Here is a 22,471-nt window from a genome sequence, read left to right on the forward strand (position 1 = left end):
TAGTGTGAGTAAATCTCACTCCATTCCCATGGGCTACAGTGAGAGTGCTCACAATACATATGACTGTAATGTGACTGTTAAATAGCCCTGAGGGGTCAACTGAGATCACTTGCCCATCCACCTCCTAGTGCTGTCTAGACGGCCATATGAGAATTAATCTTGAATTAATCAGTGACAATGGGGATATGATTTTCAGTAATGACCCTTTTTTATTGTAAATCAAAGCATACAGTAACAATCAATGTATCTTGCCAAAGTGCATGTCACTTTTAATAACTTTACTGTGATAGAGTTTGGGAACCCATGTTGGTTTGATTCCCACTGCTCATCATCTCGGCTTAAGTCTGGGGACGAACTTGAACTTGCACTTTGGACCTCTTTGTCCTTTCATCCTGGTGCCAAAGTCGCCCGGTTGGTTAGGCTTCAAGCTAACTGAGCACTTCGAGATTAAAGCTTGAGGCAAAGTGTAATGGACAGAGTGGTCAATTACAAGTGGATTTAAGGAAGAAAAAATAGGAGAAAAGGGAATGAGAGGGTATGTTTCCTATAAAAATGTTGTCACATTTATTGACTGGGAAATAGCTGCGGGGTGACTTCACTGCATTCCTCTATTTTACAGTTCCCCGAATGTATTGCTCTCTCGCTAAAGGTAGCCAGGAATGCTGCCAAAGTCGCCCCTGTTTCAGTGTTTGGGGTTCAGAGGGAGATCGTAAAACATTACAACTATCCAAAGACAAAAACAATAATGCAGATCATACCTGAGGTGTACCATAAGGTGCTTAACCATCTGTCTGCACTGGTGCTGGGGAGCCAGGCTGAAAAGCATGAGGCTGTGAAAACCTCAAACTGAAAGTGCCAGACCCCCCATGTGCTACTCTGTAAACACTGAGGTCAATGGCTTTTTGAGGAGTTCATTTAATGATATCAGCAGCGGTCATTTCTCTCTGCTTGCCCAGATTATTTTTGGTCAGGAACACCTTACAACGCTCCTGGCTGTAAAAGCAATTGACGTGTTAAGAGGTGTTTGGGGTCTGAGCCTCATGTGGGATGTAGGTGGTGTAGAAGTCCGCGGCGGGTATGTTTACAAACTCGTGTGTTGTTTGGCAGTAGCAGTAATGTATGTATTTTCTTTTTGGGGAGGAAATGGTCGGACCCTCCGTCCCACCTCATCCCGCCTCACCCTGCTGTTGCGTGGGAACACGGGAGCGGTAGCCTGGGACCGGGTGGCAGATCAAACGGGCGTCATTAAAAAAAAAAAAAGCCCAGCACAAGGCCCCTTGTGTGTGTGACTCTTTGGAAAGAGAGGCTGGAAACGGGCCTGCGACACCCTCCAAACCAATACCACTCCAACTCCCTGACCTTTACACACACACACACACACACACACACACACACACACACACACACACACACACACACACACAGACCAAATATTGAAACACACGAGTGAGACAACCGCACATGCACAGCACAGATTGCTGGCCCTCATTAGTCCCCCCCTTCACTTGATCACAATCTCCATTATTAACAACAGCATTGGAAGCGAGTGTGGACATATGGATTGAGTGTTATGGCGAGAGAAAGCGCTGCTCTTTTTTTTTTTACGAGGCTCGTGGTTTGGTCATATTGGTCTTTTATTGTTTATCAAATTGAGGCCAGCCTTGACTTTATTTTGACTTTTTTTGAATGTTTGAAAAAGTCATGTACCCTATTATTGAGCAGAAACAATTAGTTGACTTTCAAATCAACGGGAAAATAATTGCTAACCATTCTGATAATGTATTAATAATGTTGTGTTCAGCCTCTCAAATATAGTGATTTCATCTCTGTATCTTTTTTATATCATATTCAAGTGTTTGTGTTTTGGTTCAGAAAGACAAAATAAGACCTTTGAAGACATCACCTTGGAGAGAAACTGGAATAGACATTTTTCCCTTTTTCTTTTTACATTTTATGGACTAAAAGATCAATGAATCTAGAAAACGATCAGCAGATTTACAGATAATAAAAATAATAATTATTAGCAGACTTACTCCATTAAAACCTTCCAACATGAAGAAATAAAGCTGCACAGTCCTATGCAGGGGAACAAGTTAAATACGTATATAAGTGTTGCAAATAGCTTCTCACCCAGATGAGGATGTGTTTACTCTTCATTGGGTCTCTGATTAGCAGAAATTACAGGCAGTAGCATTCAATGACTGTGGAATGTTCACCAACGCCAGGCAAGGCTGTGTTATAAAGTCTTGTTTTTAGATGGGGGTGGTAGTTAAAAGAGCATTTTCTCCAAGGGAATGACTCATTTAGCTGCCCTAATTAAGTTGGGCCTGGCACCTTGATTATGTGTCCTTTACAGAATAAGGGACCACCCTTATTGGCCTTTGCAGTGCTTAAAACATCTCAAAAAGTCAGCTTGTCACGTAGATATTTCGTCTGGGAACCATGAATGTCTGTACGAATAATTTTTCCAATCCATCTTGTGGGTTCAGAGATATTCCACTGGATAAGTGAAGACTTTGACATGCACTTTATGAGATGTCAGGAGTTAAAAGACCCATTATCTGTCATCCTCAAAATATAATGATCTCTCTTCATCGCTCTTTTCAAAAAAACGTACTGACAAAGGAAATAAGTATTTCACTTTTCTACTATTCTTTCATCTTTCTCAACTTTATATGAACCCTCCTAGATGTCCTGAATGCTCTTAATTTCCCAAATTGATCACGGGGACTATTTTTTGAACTATTCATGTGCCCACCCACCTCAAGTGTATCAATATTATGGCAAAGGTCATGGAGCCCGGTTGCAATTACTTTCAATCTAGTGAGAAGACTTGATGACATATATATAGACATTATGAGCCAAGAAAACTTTAATGCATATCCAATATTTAAAGGGAATTCATTTTTCATGGTTACTATAGATTTGAGTTCCTGTCTAAAAATGGGGTTGTTGGCATGCTAGATGCTAGTTTCACTCTCTATGCAGTCTTATTGATGTAGTTGTGTCTTCTGTGAATATTTGGCAGGAAAGAGCATGGCCATAGTCTATGAGTTATGTGTTATGTGCTCCAGTCGTTTTTATCCCTAACCTATAATGACGCCATGATGAATCTCCAGTCCCGGCCCGACTTCTGCTTAGCCTTCACTTTAGCTTCCAAAGTTAAGAGGAAATGAAAAGGGAAATTCACTTTATTCCCTTTGCCTCATATATTGCTCTTCTTTGCTCGTGTCTCTGGAGTCTTTGAAAGGCTCTTGTTTGGGTCCGAGCCTCGTGACCCGCTGTTTGGCTTGGCAGAGGGGACCATCTGGATACGTAACGGAGTCTAATGTTCCTGCCATGCCCATGCCACACACTTCACATTCACTCCCTCCGCTCTCTGGAATAATATTGTACAAAATCCTCCAGCCTTCGCTCCTCCGTGAGTCCAAACTCCACGATGTTGCCTCCAATCATGATTCCAGATTAGCTAAAGGACGACGACACTGGAATTCCTCGAGTTTCCAAAACTCAAAAGAAAATCCTTTGATTAGTTTCCACTGGGGGCTCGGATAATAGGCCTATCATAGTCACCATCAATGGTTTATCATCACTCGGCATCAAAGCACAAAGGAATCCTTATTTTCAATAAGTGGTTAGCTCAAATCATTTGGGTAAAGACACTACGGACTGTCGTGGTCCAAACCGCTCCGATTTGTTCAGCAGACGCCACTCTGCTCTACTACTGTGTGTGCACTTCTGTTGGCTTACAAAGCGATGACCACACCGACCACTAAGAAAAGAGTTTAGTATTTTATTTTTGGATTTTGAGTACCTATGGACTCTGTTTTAAACATGTTCTAATACCTTTATATCTAAAGTTTGAGGAAGTTCATTTTCAGACTTTGACCTATTCTTTTTTTTCCTCAAGTAGGCTATGCAAGTTTGAAATCAATCGTAATTTGCTCTATTGCAATATTGCAAGAATTATTTTCATCCTGTTCTCCACACAAACATCGACCATCACAAAATTGGAATGAAATTACATTTTAGCAAATATATCACAAAGCCCTTAAATGTTGTTACATCATCAATATAGGATTCCGAAAAAGAGTCAATAGTTGGAGAAGATGGCTGGTTTGGATTGTGTTTTTTTCATCATTAACCTCCAAAGCCCGTGTACTCACATGTTGATTTCTTTCTTCTGCAGGACCTGTGAAGGGCAGAACATCAAATATCGCACCTGCAGTAATGTGGTAAGTTGGTCAAATTCAAAAAGCTTTTATGGGCCTTTTTCTTAATGAAATGAGCTGAGCACATTGTGATAAGAGTTGTGGAACTGTCACTAGGTTACCAAGGTTTATGGTCGAAGGGTGTAATAAAGTCATGTATGATTCTCTTGTTTGAGAGAAAGTGAGAAGTTAAGTAGGGGAACATCACTCTAGTTCTCCTTTCAGTTAGCGGCCACTACTTTGACATTCAGCAATCGCTATTCTCCTGCATTACAGTTATTACAGTATTACAGATAGTCTTTGCACTAATTATAGAAATTGGCTTAACATTTTCTTTGCCCCTCAGGATTGTCCTCCAGAGGCCGGTGACTTCCGTGCCCAGCAGTGTTCGGCCCACGCAGACGTGCGGTACCAGGGTCAGTACCACGAGTGGCTTCCTGTGTACAATGACCCCGACAACCCCTGCGCTCTCAAGTGCAAAGCGAAAGGCTCGGGCCTCGTGATGGAGCTGGCCCCCAAAGTGCTGGACGGGACCCGCTGCTACACCGAGTCTTTGGACATGTGCATCAGCGGAGTGTGCCAGGTAGGAGGAAGAATCCCACTGTGAGGAGTTCATCTTGCTTCTTTTTAATGTATCTATCATGATAAGCCCCACACTTACTGTATTATGTAGGCAAAATAGAGGGTCTAAAGACACACTTTTAAGAAACCAATAAATATAGTTTTGATAAATCTTATCAAGAAAATCTGCAAAATGCATCCCCCAGAGTGCAGTCTGCCAGGCTTAGATCAAATTGAAAGCATTTTTGTAGAAAATTAGGACAAACATAATAATACATGTTATTTATATAGCGTTTTTCCTGGTGCTCAAAGCGCTTTACACGCAAGTAAGCAAAGGCTCTGTTACCCCAGGTCCGGAGCTTGGATGAGGTCACAGAGGTAGGGGAGGGGGCAAGCTTGTTGAGGGCTTTGTAAGTGAAAAGGAAGATTTTAAAGTCAATGCGCCGTTTGATGTGCAGCCAGTGGAAGTCGGGAGGATAGGGGTGATGTGGTCCGAGTATTATGCAGCTTGATCAATGTAAAGTTTTAATTGAATCATTAAAACTTCAGATTTGATTTGATACTATCCTTTGACAATTTGATTTGAGACACCCTTTTGAGATTAATCAGATTATTTGAACATGAATTGTAAGCATTTGCCTTTTTTTTTATACAACTTAAAGCTGAAATCAGTCCCTAAAACTGAATATCTTACTTTTATTGAAGTATATTCTCGTCCACACAATATTAGCTTGTTTAGCTCATTAATTAAGACAAATGCTCTGTGCCAGAAATGAAATAAAAACATAACACATGTTTTTATTGTTATTTAAACAATAAAACTTAAACAGTAGGTTGACCAACAATACTAACGTCTCCACATCTGCTTTACAGATGAATCTTTAATGAGGATAATATCTGAGTGACAGTACAGGAAACACTTTACAATGCATTTTCTCCCGGTTGAATGAAATGACGTCCCATTCGTTGTGTGTGCAGAGGCTCTCTTACCAGGCTTATTATCACACTGTGGTTCTGGTTTTATCTTACCGACAGAAATAGTTAAAAACTCCATTAATCAACTAGGCATGATTGCAGATGATGTTTAAACAAAACACTGGGGGACAGTTTAAGCAGGCTATTGTAGGAGTAGAAGCAATACATCTGGTCTGAATATGGAAGAACCCTGAGGGATGGTTTGATATTTTTACTATAACCTTTCAATAGTATGAAGGAAGACATCTTCTTTAACTAACTCCACATAATATTACTGGGAATTTTACAAGTATCTTTGTTCTTCTTTTTATTATTTCACAGTTTATTTATTTTGATAAAAATGAAAATTAGAAATCATATTGCTGGACAAGTTTTGGATAATGTTTTTTTATGAATTATGTATTTGCAGTGGTATAGAGTACATTTACGAGATACTTTGACTTGAGTATTTTCAATTTTAAGCCACTTTCTACTTCTACTCCACTAAAATTCAGAGGTAAATGGTGTCCTTTTACTCCACTACTTTGTTTTTGCACCTTTAGTTACTTTGCAGATTTGAATTAATTATGTGAAAGGTGCTATATTAATACAGTTTACACTTAAATAAGACTTTACAGTAGTTACACAAGCTACCCTGCAGCCCCTTTACTGCCTTTGATAACACTTTAACGCATCACTAATTATAATCAAAACATATTATATACATTATTCTAAAATGGACCAATCTGCATCGTGAGTATTTCTACTTTTGGTACTTTAAGTATATTTTGATGCTAACTCTTTTGTACTTTTACTTGAGTAACATTTTGAATGCAGGACTTGTACTTGTAACAGAGTATTCCTACACTCTGGTACTTTTACTGAAGTACAAGATCTGAGTATCTCTGTGTATTTGTCTATGTGTGATAGATTGTAGGTTGTGATCATGACTTGGGGAGCGCAGTGAAGGAGGACAACTGCGGTGTGTGCAATGGAGACGGCTCATCCTGCAGACTGGTGCGAGGACACTACAAGACCCAGCATGCATCAGGAAAAAGTAAAGTATCTCACTTCAACAAATTCAATTAATAATCACCTTCTGTCCGACTGCAGTCTTTCTTAGTCAAATCAGTAAGTTTTCTTATTGTATCTGTATTGGTGATCTGTATAACTATTAATGATATACTTAAAGCTGTTTTTTTTCAATGTCTCACTGCAGCTGAGGACACGGTTGTTGCCGTCCCCTTTAAGAGTCGTCATGTTCGCCTGGTCCTGAAAGGCCCGGATCACTTGTGTAAGTCTTGGTAGGTCCAGGGTGCCCTTCCATCCAAAACAGTTGAACATGATATTTGTATTTGGCTGTGTTTTTTATCGCCAAATACCTGCACATTAAACACAAGTTTTCTGCATGTGCTTTGGGAGTTTTACTGCCGGTCATGTTGTGTTTTAAAGACTTGCGATTCAAAAGAAATATGACTTTTCCATTATAAGTTATACTTGCTTGACCTCTAATGAATATCTCGCCCAAAAAGCATTGTGAAGTCAACATTTCATTATGAAATATATGACATTTTGGGCTCTGCTTTTGAAAGTAGCTCAGCACTGAATAACCAGATATTTATTTTTCCCCATTGCCCTGGCTCAGAGAAGGTGTGAGGCTTCCAGCAGATCTCTCTGGTGTCAAAGTGCTGGCATCAGACTCCACACTGTTTCAAATCGATAACAAATGTTCCATTTCAGCATCTAGCTTTTTTCCACGCTTAGTTTACAGATTGTTTCCTGGGCCAGGTCGAAAGATTTTCTGAATGGACAGATTTTTCATTTAATATTTCCCTCTTTCTCTTTGGCCAAAAAGCTCTTAAATTGTAACCATGTGTCTGCTGGTTGCTGATTCCCGCCTTCCCCCATTGTTTTTGTTGAAAAGTCCTTGCTGAAATCACACAAGACCCTTATTAGGCCAGGGATAAGGGGAGGTCAAACAGTGAAGAGGTCACTGCTCTTCCTAGCTGTTTCAGTTAGTTTGACAGTAACGATGGAAAATGTAGACAAGAAATTATGATGATCGAAGATGTTGAATTTTTCTTGTATTTTAACCTATACATTTCATTTTGCTCAAGCTTTCACTTTGTTTCCTCTTTGTAGACGTGGAGAGTAAGACCCTGCAGGGGGTGAAAGGTGAGCTGGTGTTGGATAAATCGGGGCAGTTCCTGCTGGAGAACACCACCCTGGACTTCCAGAAACTTTCCGATAAGGAGATCCTGAGAATCACCGGCCCACTTGGAGCAGATTTCACTCTCAAAGTAAGAGCCTAAGTATATCTATTAAAGCTGTACTCAATTCTTTTCCTCCACGGTTTTGTTAATTGAGTTTTTCGGGGAAGAAGACCAAGCTATTCAGTTTTTGTTGCCCATTTCTTGACAGGAAAATGTACATTGATAAATACCTTAATACATGGAGAGGTGGAGAGCTAGTAGTAGTGATAATTAAGTGATTAGTATAAGAAATAATTAAATGTAACAAAATGTATGGAGAAAATAAATAATTATTTTTAATAAAATAAAGGAGAGATAGCAATAGGGACAACAAATATATGTAAAAACCTTGGTTACAAATGCATAATAATCAAAAAACTAATAACAAATACATAAATGAAAAAAGAGATTAGGAAAGAGAATTACAAATAATTACAAGAGTTTGTAATAGTGATACAACATTTTAAATAGAAAATAATAAAAAATTAATGAGTTAATACAACACAGTAAAGGATGGAAGAGAAAATAAACAAAACCATAATGAAAAAGCTTTACTAGCTTATTATAATGAAAAGGAAAAAAAAAGCAATAAACCCAGAGTTTCAAACTAGAGAAGAAAAAATCCAATATTTTTATATTAATAATAATTATATTTGTGTAACAAGTTTTTCATAGTGATGAGTCCACAGAGAATTATCTCTCAACTCTTCATTTCCCCTCCGCTTAACGTGAAAAATGTGTGTTTGATTCATCGAGGGATGTCAGGGCTCGATAAATAATCACTATACAGTAAGTGTAAAAACATAACACTTCATAAATCCATATTCATAGATTCCCCTCATCATTCAGTATTGGAGCATAGGATTATTTTTGACAGAGCTTACATTGTGTGTGTTGTGAATGCATTACACACGTACACTCACATACTGACACTCTAGGGCCAGTGGGTGGACATTAAGAGTTATACTTGGAAACGCCTGTGAAAACTTCCCTCTTCATAAACACACAACTCGGGATCAGACAATAAATATGAATTCCGGAGACAGAAATCTGAGGAGTTATAAATGCATAATTGCCTAATCTGTTAAAAGGCAGACAGCCAAATCATATCGAAGTGCTGGAAAGGTTGGAGAAACGGAAAATCATATTAAAGAGTCTCCACTTCACTTAATGTGAGTGAATGGCAGCGGGGTTGATACATACATGTAGATATAGTCTTGCTTTAGGCATTCTTTTCAATGCTCTCTTTTTGTCCTGATATATATAAAAACCTGTCTGAAAATGAGCTGATCAGATTTTGGCCACTTTATGATGTCATAACGATTTTTTGGGTCGTGCAACTATTAGCCAATCACCAACCAAGGTAACCCCCCCCCACCTTATCACCTGAATCTCCTCCTATATCTCTGAGGGGCGTGGGGAGTGGCTCCTTATTTTCATCTAAAGTAACAGACAGAGAATCAGCACTTTTGAAACAGGGCTGAAACAGAGGGGATTATGGGATGCTACAATGATCTGTTTGGTATTTCGAGCCAAACACTTCAGAGACATGATTTGTATATATTTGAGACCTATAATATATTGATGAAAAACAGTATAATAGGGGGCCTTTTAATTGACGAAATCAGATATTAGATTAGATTAGATTCAACTTTATTGTCATTGTGCAAAGTACAGGTACAAGCCAATGAAATGCAGTTAGTATCCAACCAGAAATGCAAGATGTGCTATACATAAATAAAAACAAGGTGCATATTATAAATACTGACAATACAGGGAGCATTGAATGAGGATAAAATCTACAATATACAGATGTAAGTATTGACAGAATATTAACGGAGTATTAACAGAGTGCAAGTGCAGATTGTATGTACAAACAGTGATATTATAAGAAGAAATAAAAAATGGTTATATGTATAGTAACACGATTGTGCAAATAAATGTCCATTAAGTAAGTTTAATCAGTGCAGGTGAGTGCAATGATGCTAGTGAGTAATGGAGAGGAGTTCAGCAGAGTCACAGCCTCGGGGAAGAAGCTCTTCCTGTGCCTGGAGGTACGGGAACGGAGGCATCTGTAACGCCTACCGGGTGGAAGGAGGGTGAACAGTCTGTTGTTGGGGTGGGAGGCATCCTTGATGATGTTCCTGGATTTGCCCAGACAGCGTTTGAGGATAATGTTCCTAATGGTGGGTAACTGGGTGCCGGTGATCCATTGGGCAGTTTTTACTACTCGTTGGAGTGATTTCTGGTCTGAGGCGGAGCAGTTGCTGTACCACACTATGATGCAGTTAGTGAGAATGCTCTCGATGGTACAACGGAAGAAGTCCACCAGGATCCTGGGACCAAGGTGGGCTTTCTTGAGGCCCCGTAGAAAGTAGAGACGCTGCTGCGCCTTTTTGACCAGGATGGAGGAGTTCAGAGACCACGTGAGGTCATCCGAGATGTGAATGCCAAGGAACTTGAAGCTCGACACACATTCCACTGCAACTCCGTTGATGCAGATGGGGGTGTGTGCATGGCTCCTGTCCCGCCTGAAGTCCACGATGATCTCCTTGGTCTTCTTGGTGTTAAAAGCCAGGTTGTTGTCAGCACACCACGAGGCCAGGTGCTGTACCTCATCCCTGTAGGCCGCTTCGCGCCACCTCTGATCAGGCCTACCACCGTGGTGTCGTCTGCAAACTTTATTATGGTGTTAGAATCATAAACAGCAGCGCAGTCATGGGTGAACAGGGAGTACAGGAGAGGGCTCAACACACAGCCTTGTGGCACACCGGTGTTCAAGGTAGAAGTGGAGGAGGAGAGGTTGTCTAACTTCACAGACTGGGGTCTGTTAGTCAGAAAGTCCAGCATCCAGTTACAGAGCGATGTATTGATACCAAGCTGGCGAAGCTTGGAGATCAGCTTGGAGGGGATCACAGTGTTGAATGCTGAACTAAAATCTATGAACAGCATTCTGACGTAAGATTTTGGGCTATCCAGGTGGGTCAGGGCAGAGTGGAGTGCCGTGGAGATGGCGTCCTCTGTTGACCTGTTGCAGCGGTAGGCAAACTGGTATGGGTCCAGTGTAGCAGGCAGACAGGATTTCAGGTACGAGAGAACCAGTCTCTCGAAGCACTTAGCGATGATGGGGGTGAGTGCAACGGGACGGAAGTCATTAAGAGCCGTAGCGGTTGAGAGCTTCGGCACTGGCACGATGGTGGCGGTCTTGAAGATGGTGGGAACAACTGCTTGGGCCAGGGACAGGTTGAAAATGTCTGCAAAGACCCCTGTCAGCTGCTCTGCACAGGCTCTGAGCACACATCCAGGAATTCCATCAGGGCCAGCTGCCTTCCGAGCGTTCACCTTACTCAGGGTGGAGTAGACATCGGAGATGGAGAGTGTGAGTGGCGGTTCATCTGGTGGTAGGTCGAATTTGATGGGGACCTCCTTGTTCTCCGGGTCGAAACGAGCGTAGAAGTGGTTGAGCTCTTCGGGGAAGGAGGCGGAGCTTGTTGGGGGCATGTTGCGTAGTGATTTATAGTTGGTGAAAGTCTGTATGCCTTGCCACATACGCCGGGGGTCTGAGGAGCTGAAGTGCTCTTAGATCCTCTGTTTATATCAGTATTTTGCCTGTGCGATTCCCCTCCTCAGGTTGGCCCTGGCTGAGCTGTAGCCTCAGCTTAGCATTATTATTATAATAATTATTGTCACTCTCATCCAGTTATTATTTATCACTTTTTGTGGTGACAACATGAACGCTGTTCCTGTAGGTGCAGTTTTCCAGTGGAGCGGACAGTGTGGTGCAGTACATTTACTACCAGCCCATCATCCACCGCTGGAGAGAGACCGACTTCTTCCCCTGCTCTGTCCCATGTGGTGGAGGTGAGTGGAGAAAATGCAAAAAAGGATAGTACCGAAAAGTCTCCTGTGGCAGATAAAAGACTAAATCATTGACGTTTCTTGTTCCTCAGGCTACCAGCTGACCTCAGCAGAGTGCTTTGACCTCCGGAGCGGCCGGGTGGTGGTGGATCAGTATTGCCATTATTACCCCGAGAACATCAAACCCAAACCCAAACTCCAGGAGTGCAACATGGAGCTCTGCCTGGCCAGGTTAGACCGCAGAGAACACTCTTTAAAACGTGTCAACAGTAGATTGTATGATTCTAAATCTTCATTTTCTTTTACTGATTTTGCCTTTTAGCGACGGCTACAAGCAAATTATGCCATATGACCTCTACCACCCCCTGCCTCGGTATGTATTCTCAGCTGTGAGGTACCATAAAGTGCTGCAGGGTATGAGCATTTTTAAACTAGCGGAATTAACCTAGTATTCTCTGGAGTCTCATTCAGACACTTGTTAGCAACAGCCTTTTTCAAAACACGAAAGAGCTTCAAAATGAATAAGTGGAGTATTTACTGTTATATTTTACGTAATGGAAAAAAACATAAAAAACCTTATTTCAGTCTAACCTGAAAACCATTGACAATGAGACAAGATTACCAGAAGTGCATTAATGACTCTTTTTTTGGGGGGATTTAGGACTCATTCCTGCAGTACTCTATAGTGACCCAACAACACAAATTCTGACATTTACCAACCTATCTTTGATTTGTGGTGTCAGATGGGAGAGCAGTCCCTGGACGGCCTGTTCCACCTCCTGCGGCGGAGGCATCCAGAGTCGCTCGGTGTCCTGTGTGGAGGAGGACATGCAGGGCACCATCACCACCACTGAGGAGTGGAAGTGTCTCTACTCCTCCAAGACGGCCATCCTGCAGCCCTGCAACGCCTACGACTGCCCCACCTGGCTGGCACAGGAGTGGTCACCTGTAGGTCCATTTTTTGTCTGTTTGAACACTCATTTTTAATGATTATCACAGGTACTTATTGATTGGATATGTCTTGTCGGAAAAAAGCTTGCAACAAGTAGTTAAAATGCTTCAAAACTCTTTAGAGTGGCTATTTAACTGATTAGCTTTTCTTTTGTGAGTTGCTGTAAAGCCTCGCAAACTAAAAGAAATTCAATAAAAAATTCATGTTCATATGTTTTTTTAAGTCTGAAAAGCATGATTAATTGACTTGTAGAGAAATATAAATATACTGAGAGGACAGCCTGAGCTGTGACTTCTTCAGACATCCAGCAGAATTTTGATGGGAACACTTGAGAATGCTTGGATTTAAACACTAGCTCCCTGTGTGAATCAGAGTACTGCTCACCTCAAAGTAAGCATCCTTCACCACATCTAACTTTAAGGCTTTTCCAAACCAACAGCACATATTCTTAAACTCTTCCTCTGCCAAACACATCCAGTATATCTGGGTGCTGCATCTTGATCATCTAACGCTCCTGTTAGCTTACTGATGTGGCAGAGTTGCAGTTACATTAACCATAAACATCCCATACATCATCCTCGTGGGGGTTTTTCAGCCTCACCAGTCGTACGTGCATAAGCAGAGGCCCAGGGAGTCAGATTTGTGGCCCGGGACGCTGTTTACCTAGCACATTCTTCCCTGTGAACTTGCCTTTAAATGCTTGTTTTGGCAGCGGATGCACAAAGTTCACTCCTGAGCAGAGCGCTGCAGGGATTTTGGAAGGTCTCTTTGCTTTTCCTCGAGTCGAGGGCTTCTGAGACTTAACACGTTAACCAATGTGTGTGTGATAATCGCCGTGAGTTAATCCACGATTCTCCCACCGTGTCTCCCTGTCACCACCAGTGCACGGTCACCTGTGGGCAGGGTCTGCGCTACAGGGTGGTGTTGTGCATCGATCACAGAGGACTCCATGCTGGAGGCTGTAACCCCACCACCAAGCCCCACATCAAGGAGGAGTGCCTGGTGACGGTGCCCTGCTATAAATCCATCGGTAGGTCTGTTTCGTCATAATAATAATACATGTCGTTTATATAGCTCTTTCCTGGTGCTCAAAGACTCTTTCTATGAGTTCTAGAGAACTTCAGATTTTTTTCAGGTTCCCCCTTTCTATAAACATGAACAATTTGCACATGCTGTACTCTTATTGGCAAACACACAGTCATGTTTGAACTCTTAATGTTGACCTTATTTCTAAATTAAAATCTCTCTCATCCTTTGTCTTTCCTGTGATATTTTCTGTAGATACTCTCCCAGTGGAGGCCAAACCTGTGTGGCAGAAGCAGGCCATCGAGCTGGACGAGGAGGTCAGCGTCGGTGAGGAACCAACGTGAGTCACGCACGCACGCACACACACACACACACGCGCACACGCACACACGCGCATGCATGCGCTGGAAATAGGCTATTAATGGGAATTCATGTCGGAATGTCTCTGACTGATCCTTCATTATATTGGAAAACATATATATTTGTACTTATATTTACTGATACTCTGCACAAAAAACACGTTATGCCATGCCATATTCATTTTTTTTTAAATATTTCTCCTACTTTTTGGGGCATTTTTATGTTCTGTATTTATGTGTTTTCCTTTCGCACAACCTAAAATGTTTTATTGCAAGCATCAAACACACATGAGCATGCATGCACACAAAAAGGATATTAATGGGAATTCATTTTTGAAATATCTGTGACTGATGCTTTATTATATTGGAAACAATTCTGATAATTTACTAAGATGAAACAAATAAAGCCTCTCAAGCTTCGTAGCCCAGAAAAATAATCCCTGTCACTCTGCACGGACAGAAGAAGAAGTCAGATCGCAGAAACAACAACAGCTTTCACAGCTCAGAGCGCAGCTTCTACCTGGAGGTGAAATTGAAGCTGACAGGGCTGGCACTGCCATGAAACCCCAACAGTATCGTGGTTGTGTTCATGTCAAAGGCCATTTGCAAGAACTTGGAGTCAGAGAGTGGCTGTAGCTCTGAATATTTTCCTGGCGCTTTCCAAAATAGGCCTCTTTGTAAACCTGCCAAATGTTTGTCAGACACGGTGGCAGGGGAGTTATGTCAAGAGGAGTAAATAAGAAGTTTAACGCACCAGTGAAGGTGTTTATCGTTAGGTTTAAGTAATGAATTTGCTGTATGAGGTTATTTAGGGTTAAAGGGGGGAGCTGAAGGTGGAAGACAAAACATATTTTTTGGAAAGCAGCTGACTACCAGCATTACCTCAGCAAGCTTCCAGATGTCCCGCATATCAGTGGACTCACAAAGGCCTCTGAAGATGGACAATGTTTGGACTGTACCCAGTGTCTTGCATGACTTGTATTAGCGACCATGTTAGCCAGTTCAAAACATCTGTTACTGTGACTTATCTTTGGAGCGCGAGAGTGTGAGGGAGGGACGCCAAGACAAAAAAAACCTTCCCTCGCAAAGCACATACATATCTGTGTATAATACGCAGTCATACACAAGCCAACAACAATATCTGCCTACCATATGGGGCCAGGTTACGGATGTGAGCGGAAAGAGAAGGACATTCCTGAGTTAGACTTATTGCACCTCCACTGCCAGGCCGTACGCCGGCCCCGAGCCTCCGCTGTGCAACGGCTTGAAAAATGAAACCCATATATGTTCCACAGCGAGGCCAGAACTGATTATTTCAGCCGCTATGAGTAAATAAAATATCTCCATTGATTGAATTCATTTGATACGATCAACGAGGGGCTTTGGCAGATATCACAAAAACCCTTTTTCTTTTGTCCGCGAGTGAAATCACGATTGTTTTCGAAGCCGCAGATGTACTTTAACAACGCATGAAGATACACTTTTCCGTGGGGTTCGCATGTTGACTTTGTTGCTTTCGTTCCAAGCTCTAACTGCCGGTGATTCATTTGTTTGTCCAAAACACTACGAGTCCTGGAGCACTCATAAAGAGCCCAGTTTGCTGCAATAATGAGCTCTTTATTGAGGCATCTTATGAAACAGCAGGGTGTCCGTGTGTTGTGGTCACACTGGTTAACTCAGGAGGAATGCTGCACATCTGTTGGTCCCTTTATGACATCCATGTATCTCATAATGCCTGCTGCAGGAAGGTACTTGGGTAGGTTATAAACCCAGAGAGTGATTTACCCGAAACAACTTGGCTGACTGGGGTTTAACAATATTCCTATCCAATCATATTCCAATTTTCAATAAAAGGACCAAAAACGATTTAAAAAAGGAATTAGGGCTGAAAGGTTAATCGTTAAAAGATTGCAATCTTGATTCACTCACGCACGCGACCCATTTCTGAACCATTCTACCATATTTGCTTTGGAGAGTTTTTAGAATGAATGATTTCATAATTTGTCCCTGCTGCGGCACGCACACATGCACTTCAAGGCCGACAGCCTCTTCCTGAACCTAGAGCTTCACTTACACTCAACCAATCAGATCAGCCACAAACTGTCCGTGACGTCAGGCTGGGTCCGGAAGCTTTTCCTTAAGTGAACCAAGCTCCAACATCACTATAAAAGTATGTCAGCTCTAAAAAAAAAAAAAGACGTTATTACTCATCTCAGAAAGTCCTTCTATATTTGTGGGGACAACCACAGTAAACTACTTACAAAAGAACTGTCATTTATTACCGAGAACTGTACCAAGAAAAACTCAACACTGAAGAGACTGAATGATTATCACAAAGTGAGCTGGAGAGCAAAGCTAGTCTTCTGATGTTGTGGTGGAAATTACAAAGCACTCTGCTGATATTACTGAGGTTTTGTAAAGTGTATCTGCCAAAATAAACAGTGGTGAGCTCCGCCCTGCAGAGGACAGCTGCTGCATGTTGTAAATATTTGGGCTAACAATGGAGTATAAAAGATGGATGGATATAAGACTATAACACAGTTGCGCAATGGAAAAGGTAGAAAAGGTCTGATGAAATGCCTTTTACCTCCAGCTGGGTTTATGTGTACGAAGAGTTTTCAGGTACCCCACATTGTCTGTTGTTGTACTTTGTGTATAGTGTCACCAGATCTGAACAATTACTTATTATTATTAATGTTCTGGAAAACACAGCAGCAAATACATTTTCCCTTCCTTGACCCTTAAAATAACTACGCTTTTCATTCAAGATCAAGAGTAAACTTTCAAGTTATCGTATCTCTGTTGTGAGGCGCTGTCAGTTTTTGGGGCTCTCACCCAACCTTGACGGGCCTTCAGGCATTCGTGAAGTCTTTTCCCTCTGTGATCCATACTTTAAGACGAGGAAGGATGCACATGAAAGCCGTTTATCCTAGAATAACTGATCCTAATGCTTCACAGCTGTTCAATTAACCACAGCAGGACTGGATTTCATAAATACTCAATGGATTTATGAATTTAGAAATAAATCTGTACACAGGGGGAATGCACACAAGTAATTTAAAGTCTGCTGGTTTGTCCTAGTCAAACCAAAGATGTTACTGCCTTTCCAAGTCTGTTAGCATATGTGTGTGACGTGTACTACAGCAAGTGTTTATGTATTTATGTGTGCGATTAATCTTCCCGTATTCTCTCAAGGTTCATCCCCGCTCCCTGGCAGTCCTGCAGCAGGACGTGTGGCGCCGGGACTCAGCGGCGGACCGTGAGGTGCCAGGTGTTGCTGTCCTTCTCCCAGTCTGTGGCCGACCTGCCCGACGACGAGTGTGAGGGGGTGAAACCCGTGGCCAGCCAGCCCTGCTACCGTACGCCCTGCTCCGGTGTTTCGGACAGAGGGAAAGACAGTGAAAAGGAGGAGAAGGAGGAGGAGGAGGAGGAGGAGACACCCGAGAGAGAGGAGCTGCACGACTGGGAGTATGAGGGATTTACCGAGTGCTCAGAGAGCTGTGGGGGAGGTACGGATCATTACTGAACGCTTTAATATGAAAAAGCAAAGCAGCACAATAAGAAAGAGCAGAAATGCAAAGTTGAAAGGGGCAGAGCAGTGATTTGAGCTAATGCTAACATGCTGACCATGACAATGATGCTGATCCCATGCTGAGCATTTATAATGTTCAGCGTCTTAGCATGCTCACATATGCTAATTGCACTAAATGTACAACTGATGGAAGTAATGATGGGAATAACATGAATTTTGCCGAAATTTAGTTTGGAACCAAACCAAAATGTTGACCCTATAATGGGACTAGATGGAAAAAATAAGTTGAATCAGCAAAATCAAATAACATCCTGATAAAGTAACCCTTTTCAATTAGTAGTGAATTTTTCCAGTTGCTGTAAAACGATGCATCTCAGCAGTAAGCGGTGACCTATATCAGTTGATGGCAGTATAGGCTTTAAAGTAGAAGGTTATATGACATAAAATGATAATGGAAGTAGTTGCAAGTAATCCGAAAGGTCATTCCTCATAGACTCTCTCAGTGGCAGTGAATGCAGCACCAGACAGAAACAGCGTTCCCAAACATCCTGCCAACATTCATTCAGGCCCGCTTTAATCTCCCCACAAGTTTAATTTCTGCAAATGGGTGTAGGCTTTTGTCCGTGTGTGCTCACCCTAACCCAACAAACTCACATTCAGGGATGATTACAGAGGGGTATCAGGTGTCATACACACCCGAGGGCTGCGCTCCTGTGGACCATCACACCACTGATGCGTTTGAAGTGCCCGCCTCGCTGGTATTGTCCCCAGCATTTGAAACAGATTTATGTTGCGTTGCTTTTAACGTGACATGACATCACACCCTTAGAGTTTATCCACAGTTCAGGTCCTGAAATGAAGCAGGCCGCTGCACCGTTATTGCAGTTTGACCACCAGATAACTTCGCACAACTGATTAATCGGATTCACTGCAGATTTAAGCAAACATAAACAGTTTTTGAATTGCAACAAACTAGTCAAACGGATGCAGAAAAAAGCGACACTATGTTGTCAATTTGTAAAGACTCTTAAGTAAATGCTTTGTCAGATCTGTTCTAAAAACAACACGGTTTCTAAGGCTTGTTTACTGGAACGAGGATTACACTCAATACAGAAGCAACATTATTGTTTATACACGTAAATATCTTGACATTGTGTTTCTTTAAAGTGTAAAAAATCAAATTTTCTTTCAAAAAATTACTTTGGCCTCCATTTCTGGTTAAACAACACCCCTATTTCAGGAACATCTCAACTCTGATAGGCTTTTATTGTTATAACGCCCAGCTAATTCCTTGCATGTTCCATGTGCAAAGAAAGTACCTTCCATTTAGGTACCATAATATTTGGATTGCTTTAACGCTTCATGCGTGTGAAGGTGATAATATTTAAGAGATGCCTAAGAAGAACAATATGAGGTTGCATTTTTGTCATTCATTCTAAGCAGATACGGTACAGGGAGATAATTCATTTCTAAAAACTTGACCCTTCCTTAGAGCTCATGGTTATTTGGACATCCTTGTTATTGTTTCCTGATCTCAGGTGTGCAGGAGGCTGTGGTCATCTGCCTGAACAAGCAGACGAGGGAGGCAGCCGAGCAGAGTCTGTGTGTGAGCTCCCGACGCCCCCCCCAGCTGCTGCAGGACTGCAAAACCCAGCCCTGCCCACCCAGGTACATTAAATCACAGACATACATCATTATCATTGGTTTAAAATGGTTTGCGCACGAACATAAAAACACACATGATTGATGGATGCAGTAAACCCGAGGAGGAAATGTGTTTTGTTTTTTTTAAATAAAAAGGTTTTGGCTGCATTCAAGAAGAAAATATTAATTAAAAGCAGGACTGAGATTTGGCTCTGCTCTTTATTAGTTTGCCAAGACTGTAACCCAGAAAAAAATGCAATATAGAGAGCTGGGACATTCATGCAGCGTTTCCCAGAGCCCTGATCCTTTCCTGGGTCCTGCACCTGGAACTGCTCAGCTTTCAGACGATCAAAGAACTCGCATCACACCAGCTGGATCAATTAATATCGGCTAATCAGTGGTTGTGTACAAAATAGATTAAAATCCTTCTCATCCACTATGTTATGCCTTTCACTTTAAACCACATGGGCCAATCAAATGATCATTTAGGCCACTTGGGTCCAAGTGATACTGAAGCAGAGTGACAGAGATCGATGGCTGTATCTTTGATAACAGGAAATGAATCCAGGGGGACGGCTTGTGAGAATAAAGCACAAAATAGGGACCATGTGTCGGTGGTGATATCTGCTAGGCTGACATGTGAAATTGTGCTTGGAATGAAACCATTTTTCAATTGTTTTGTCTGCACAGAAATTCAGGAGACCTGTGCTGGAAAAGTTAGCAATACCTTTTTTGAAGACTACTGTAAAAACGCTTTAATTTGGCTTTTTATACTACTATTATTGTCTTTTAGTGATGACGCATCATAGGACAGGTTAATAATGTTGACATTTTTCCTGTCAAGAGGTTTTCAGAAAGCACATCAGGGCGTCATTCAAAATCAAAAATGTGCATCTGCCATTACATTATGACATATTTTGTATCCAAAGTTGACATTTTGCCTAACATAATGCAGGAAAAATCCTTATGAATTATGCACAATTTTAAAAAGGTGCATCCTTTGTGAAGAATTAATGTAAACAATAACGTATTTTTGCTGATTTTGAGGGAGTAAAGCGGTCAAAACAGCAGTGCAATCATTTTCTGGGATTATGTTTTTTCAGGTTTTTTTGGGCATCAATTTGGGATACAGTGGATGAACAACGAGAACCCAAAATGAAATACCTGAATGGCTAAACAGCATAATAGCATGATGTCTAATATTACTGAGCCATGGCTAAGCGGTGAGTGGATTTTGCGGTAGGCCACACGTTTAAAATTAACACCGTGCGCAGTGTCGGTGTTCCACCACTCTAGTCAGAAAACCCAGAGGCTTGCAGCCTGCCCCGGCCTGTTTTTCCAGGCCTTGAGTCTTGTTTTCAGGCACAACAAACGCTGTATTGGACTTGTTTCCTTTGGCTCTTTACTCCCTCCCTGAGGCCTCCTCACCCTCGCATATTAAGCTACACTCTTTGGATACTGTTCCCTCTGAAGGGAAACAGCCATAGGATTTGGCTTTGAGTATAGTACCGATCCTGAAAGAAAAACCCTCATTCCCAATTCTCCACAGTCCCTGGACCCTTGAGTAAACATGAATAGTTTTGAAAATTCACCTAATCTGTCAAGCAAGAAGTAAAACCGCTGCCATCTCGGTCAAAGCCGAAGCTTTACGATGCCTTTTAAAGGCATAGCGACAAAGACACATGCCACATCGTTTTCAAGATTAGAATAAATGTGCTCAGAAAACTTTGAAGCTGGATCCTTCTTTCGAAAGAAAATGTGTTAGGCATCAAAAAGAATATTGGTACATCGGGGTCGTTGGGAAAACATAAGTGAAGACATTTTGCCTTGGGATTTCTCAAATATCCTTAAATTCAGTGGGAGATTTGATGTTTCTCTGACAGTATCTGGCCCCATGAATCACTCTTATTTCGTTTTCACTTGTATTCACTTTCATGAATTTGCACATTCATAAGACTGCAAGAGCGTCCTCTGAGGGGATCAAGTAAAAACATCAAGATTTGACTGCACTCCTGTATAGATTGGATAATGTGGCTATCTACATATGCATTTACCCTAAAGATAAAGCATGTTGATGAATCTGGAACCACAGAGGTTATTATGCAAAATCCACTTCATGTCTTTTATACATAAACATGTGTAAAGAGATTCTGAAAGTTTCAGGAAAAAAAGATTCGCTCTCTTTTTGTCCTGAACCATTTATATAAAAACCTGTCTGAAAATGAGCTGATCAGAATTTGGCCACATTGTGATGTCATAATGTTTTTTTGGCTTATGTAACCATTAGCCAATAACCAACCAAGGTAACACCCGCCCGCCTTATCACCTGAATCTCTTCCTGGAGCACCATTGTGTTCTTTTTAACCAAATATCTCACAGAGGGGTGTGGGGAGTGGCTCCTTATTTTCATCTAAAGTAACAGACAGAGAATCAGCACTTTGGAAACAGGGCTGAAACAGAGGGGATTATGGGATGCTACAATGCATGATCTGTTTGGTATTTCGAGCCAAACACTTCAGAGACATGTTTTGTATATAACTGAGAACTATAATCTATTGATGAAAAATAGTATAATAGGGGACCTTTAAAAGTTAATAAACTGTGTGTGGTTAACAAGAAAAAACAGGAAGGTTACATTTGGTTGTCAACATTTCGCAGTTTGATGCTGAGCGTTGTGTTTGCAGATGGAAAACTGGGCAGTGGAGCTCCTGCTCTGCTAGCTGTGGGGTTGGTCTGATAACCCGCACTGTGGCCTGCTCTCACCGACCCTCCCGGGACAGCAACCGGACCGAGGTTTTGCGGGATGAAGACTGTCAGAGCCCCAAACCCGTCCCGGTCCAAGCCTGCAACCGCTTCGATTGTCCTCCCATGTGGGACACTCGAGCCTGGGGACAGGTAAAGGATCTCACTTGTGTTTCCATCCCTATTGTAAATACTGCAGTCATTTGTCCGAGGCCTGAAATACAATTGAAACCTTTCCCAGTGAAGACAAAAGCCAGACGTAAGTGGGTGTTAGTGGGGTTTTTGTCGAGTTGGAAAGGGGCTTTAGGAAGTTCACCAACATAAATGCCTGGCACAGCAATTAGACTGAAGCGTCTAGCCCTTATTGCTAATGTAATCCC

At 41.8% G+C, this 22,471-nt stretch overlaps 1 protein-coding gene across 2 annotated transcripts in view; it reads left to right on the top strand.

Annotated features, from left to right (window-relative positions):
• The window catches only part of adamtsl3 (ADAMTS-like 3), an 89,093-nt gene that overhangs the window by 58,900 nt on the left and 7,722 nt on the right, over positions 1–22,471 (top strand). Inside the window, exons 4-17 of one of the 2 annotated variants that reach the window (XM_034136758.1) lie at positions 4,190–4,235; positions 4,558–4,794; positions 6,657–6,783; positions 6,946–7,020; positions 7,869–8,026; positions 11,728–11,839; positions 11,929–12,067; positions 12,159–12,209; positions 12,580–12,784; positions 13,671–13,818; positions 14,070–14,154; positions 17,369–17,682; positions 19,244–19,373; positions 22,034–22,244. In XM_034136758.1, the coding sequence (XP_033992649.1) occupies positions 4,190–4,235; positions 4,558–4,794; positions 6,657–6,783; positions 6,946–7,020; positions 7,869–8,026; positions 11,728–11,839; positions 11,929–12,067; positions 12,159–12,209; positions 12,580–12,784; positions 13,671–13,818; positions 14,070–14,154; positions 17,369–17,682; positions 19,244–19,373; positions 22,034–22,244 (2,038 nt within the window). Of the gene's footprint in view, positions 1–4,189; positions 4,236–4,557; positions 4,795–6,656; positions 6,784–6,945; positions 7,021–7,868; positions 8,027–11,727; positions 11,840–11,928; positions 12,068–12,158; positions 12,210–12,579; positions 12,785–13,670; positions 13,819–14,069; positions 14,159–17,368; positions 17,683–19,243; positions 19,374–22,033; positions 22,245–22,471 lie in introns of those variants that run through there. The other variant, XM_034136759.1, reaches the window with a different exon arrangement.

Source organism: Trematomus bernacchii, unplaced genomic scaffold, assembly GCF_902827165.1.
Source record: "Trematomus bernacchii unplaced genomic scaffold, fTreBer1.1, whole genome shotgun sequence".
Classification (NCBI taxonomy): domain Eukaryota; kingdom Metazoa; phylum Chordata; class Actinopteri; order Perciformes; family Nototheniidae; genus Trematomus; species Trematomus bernacchii.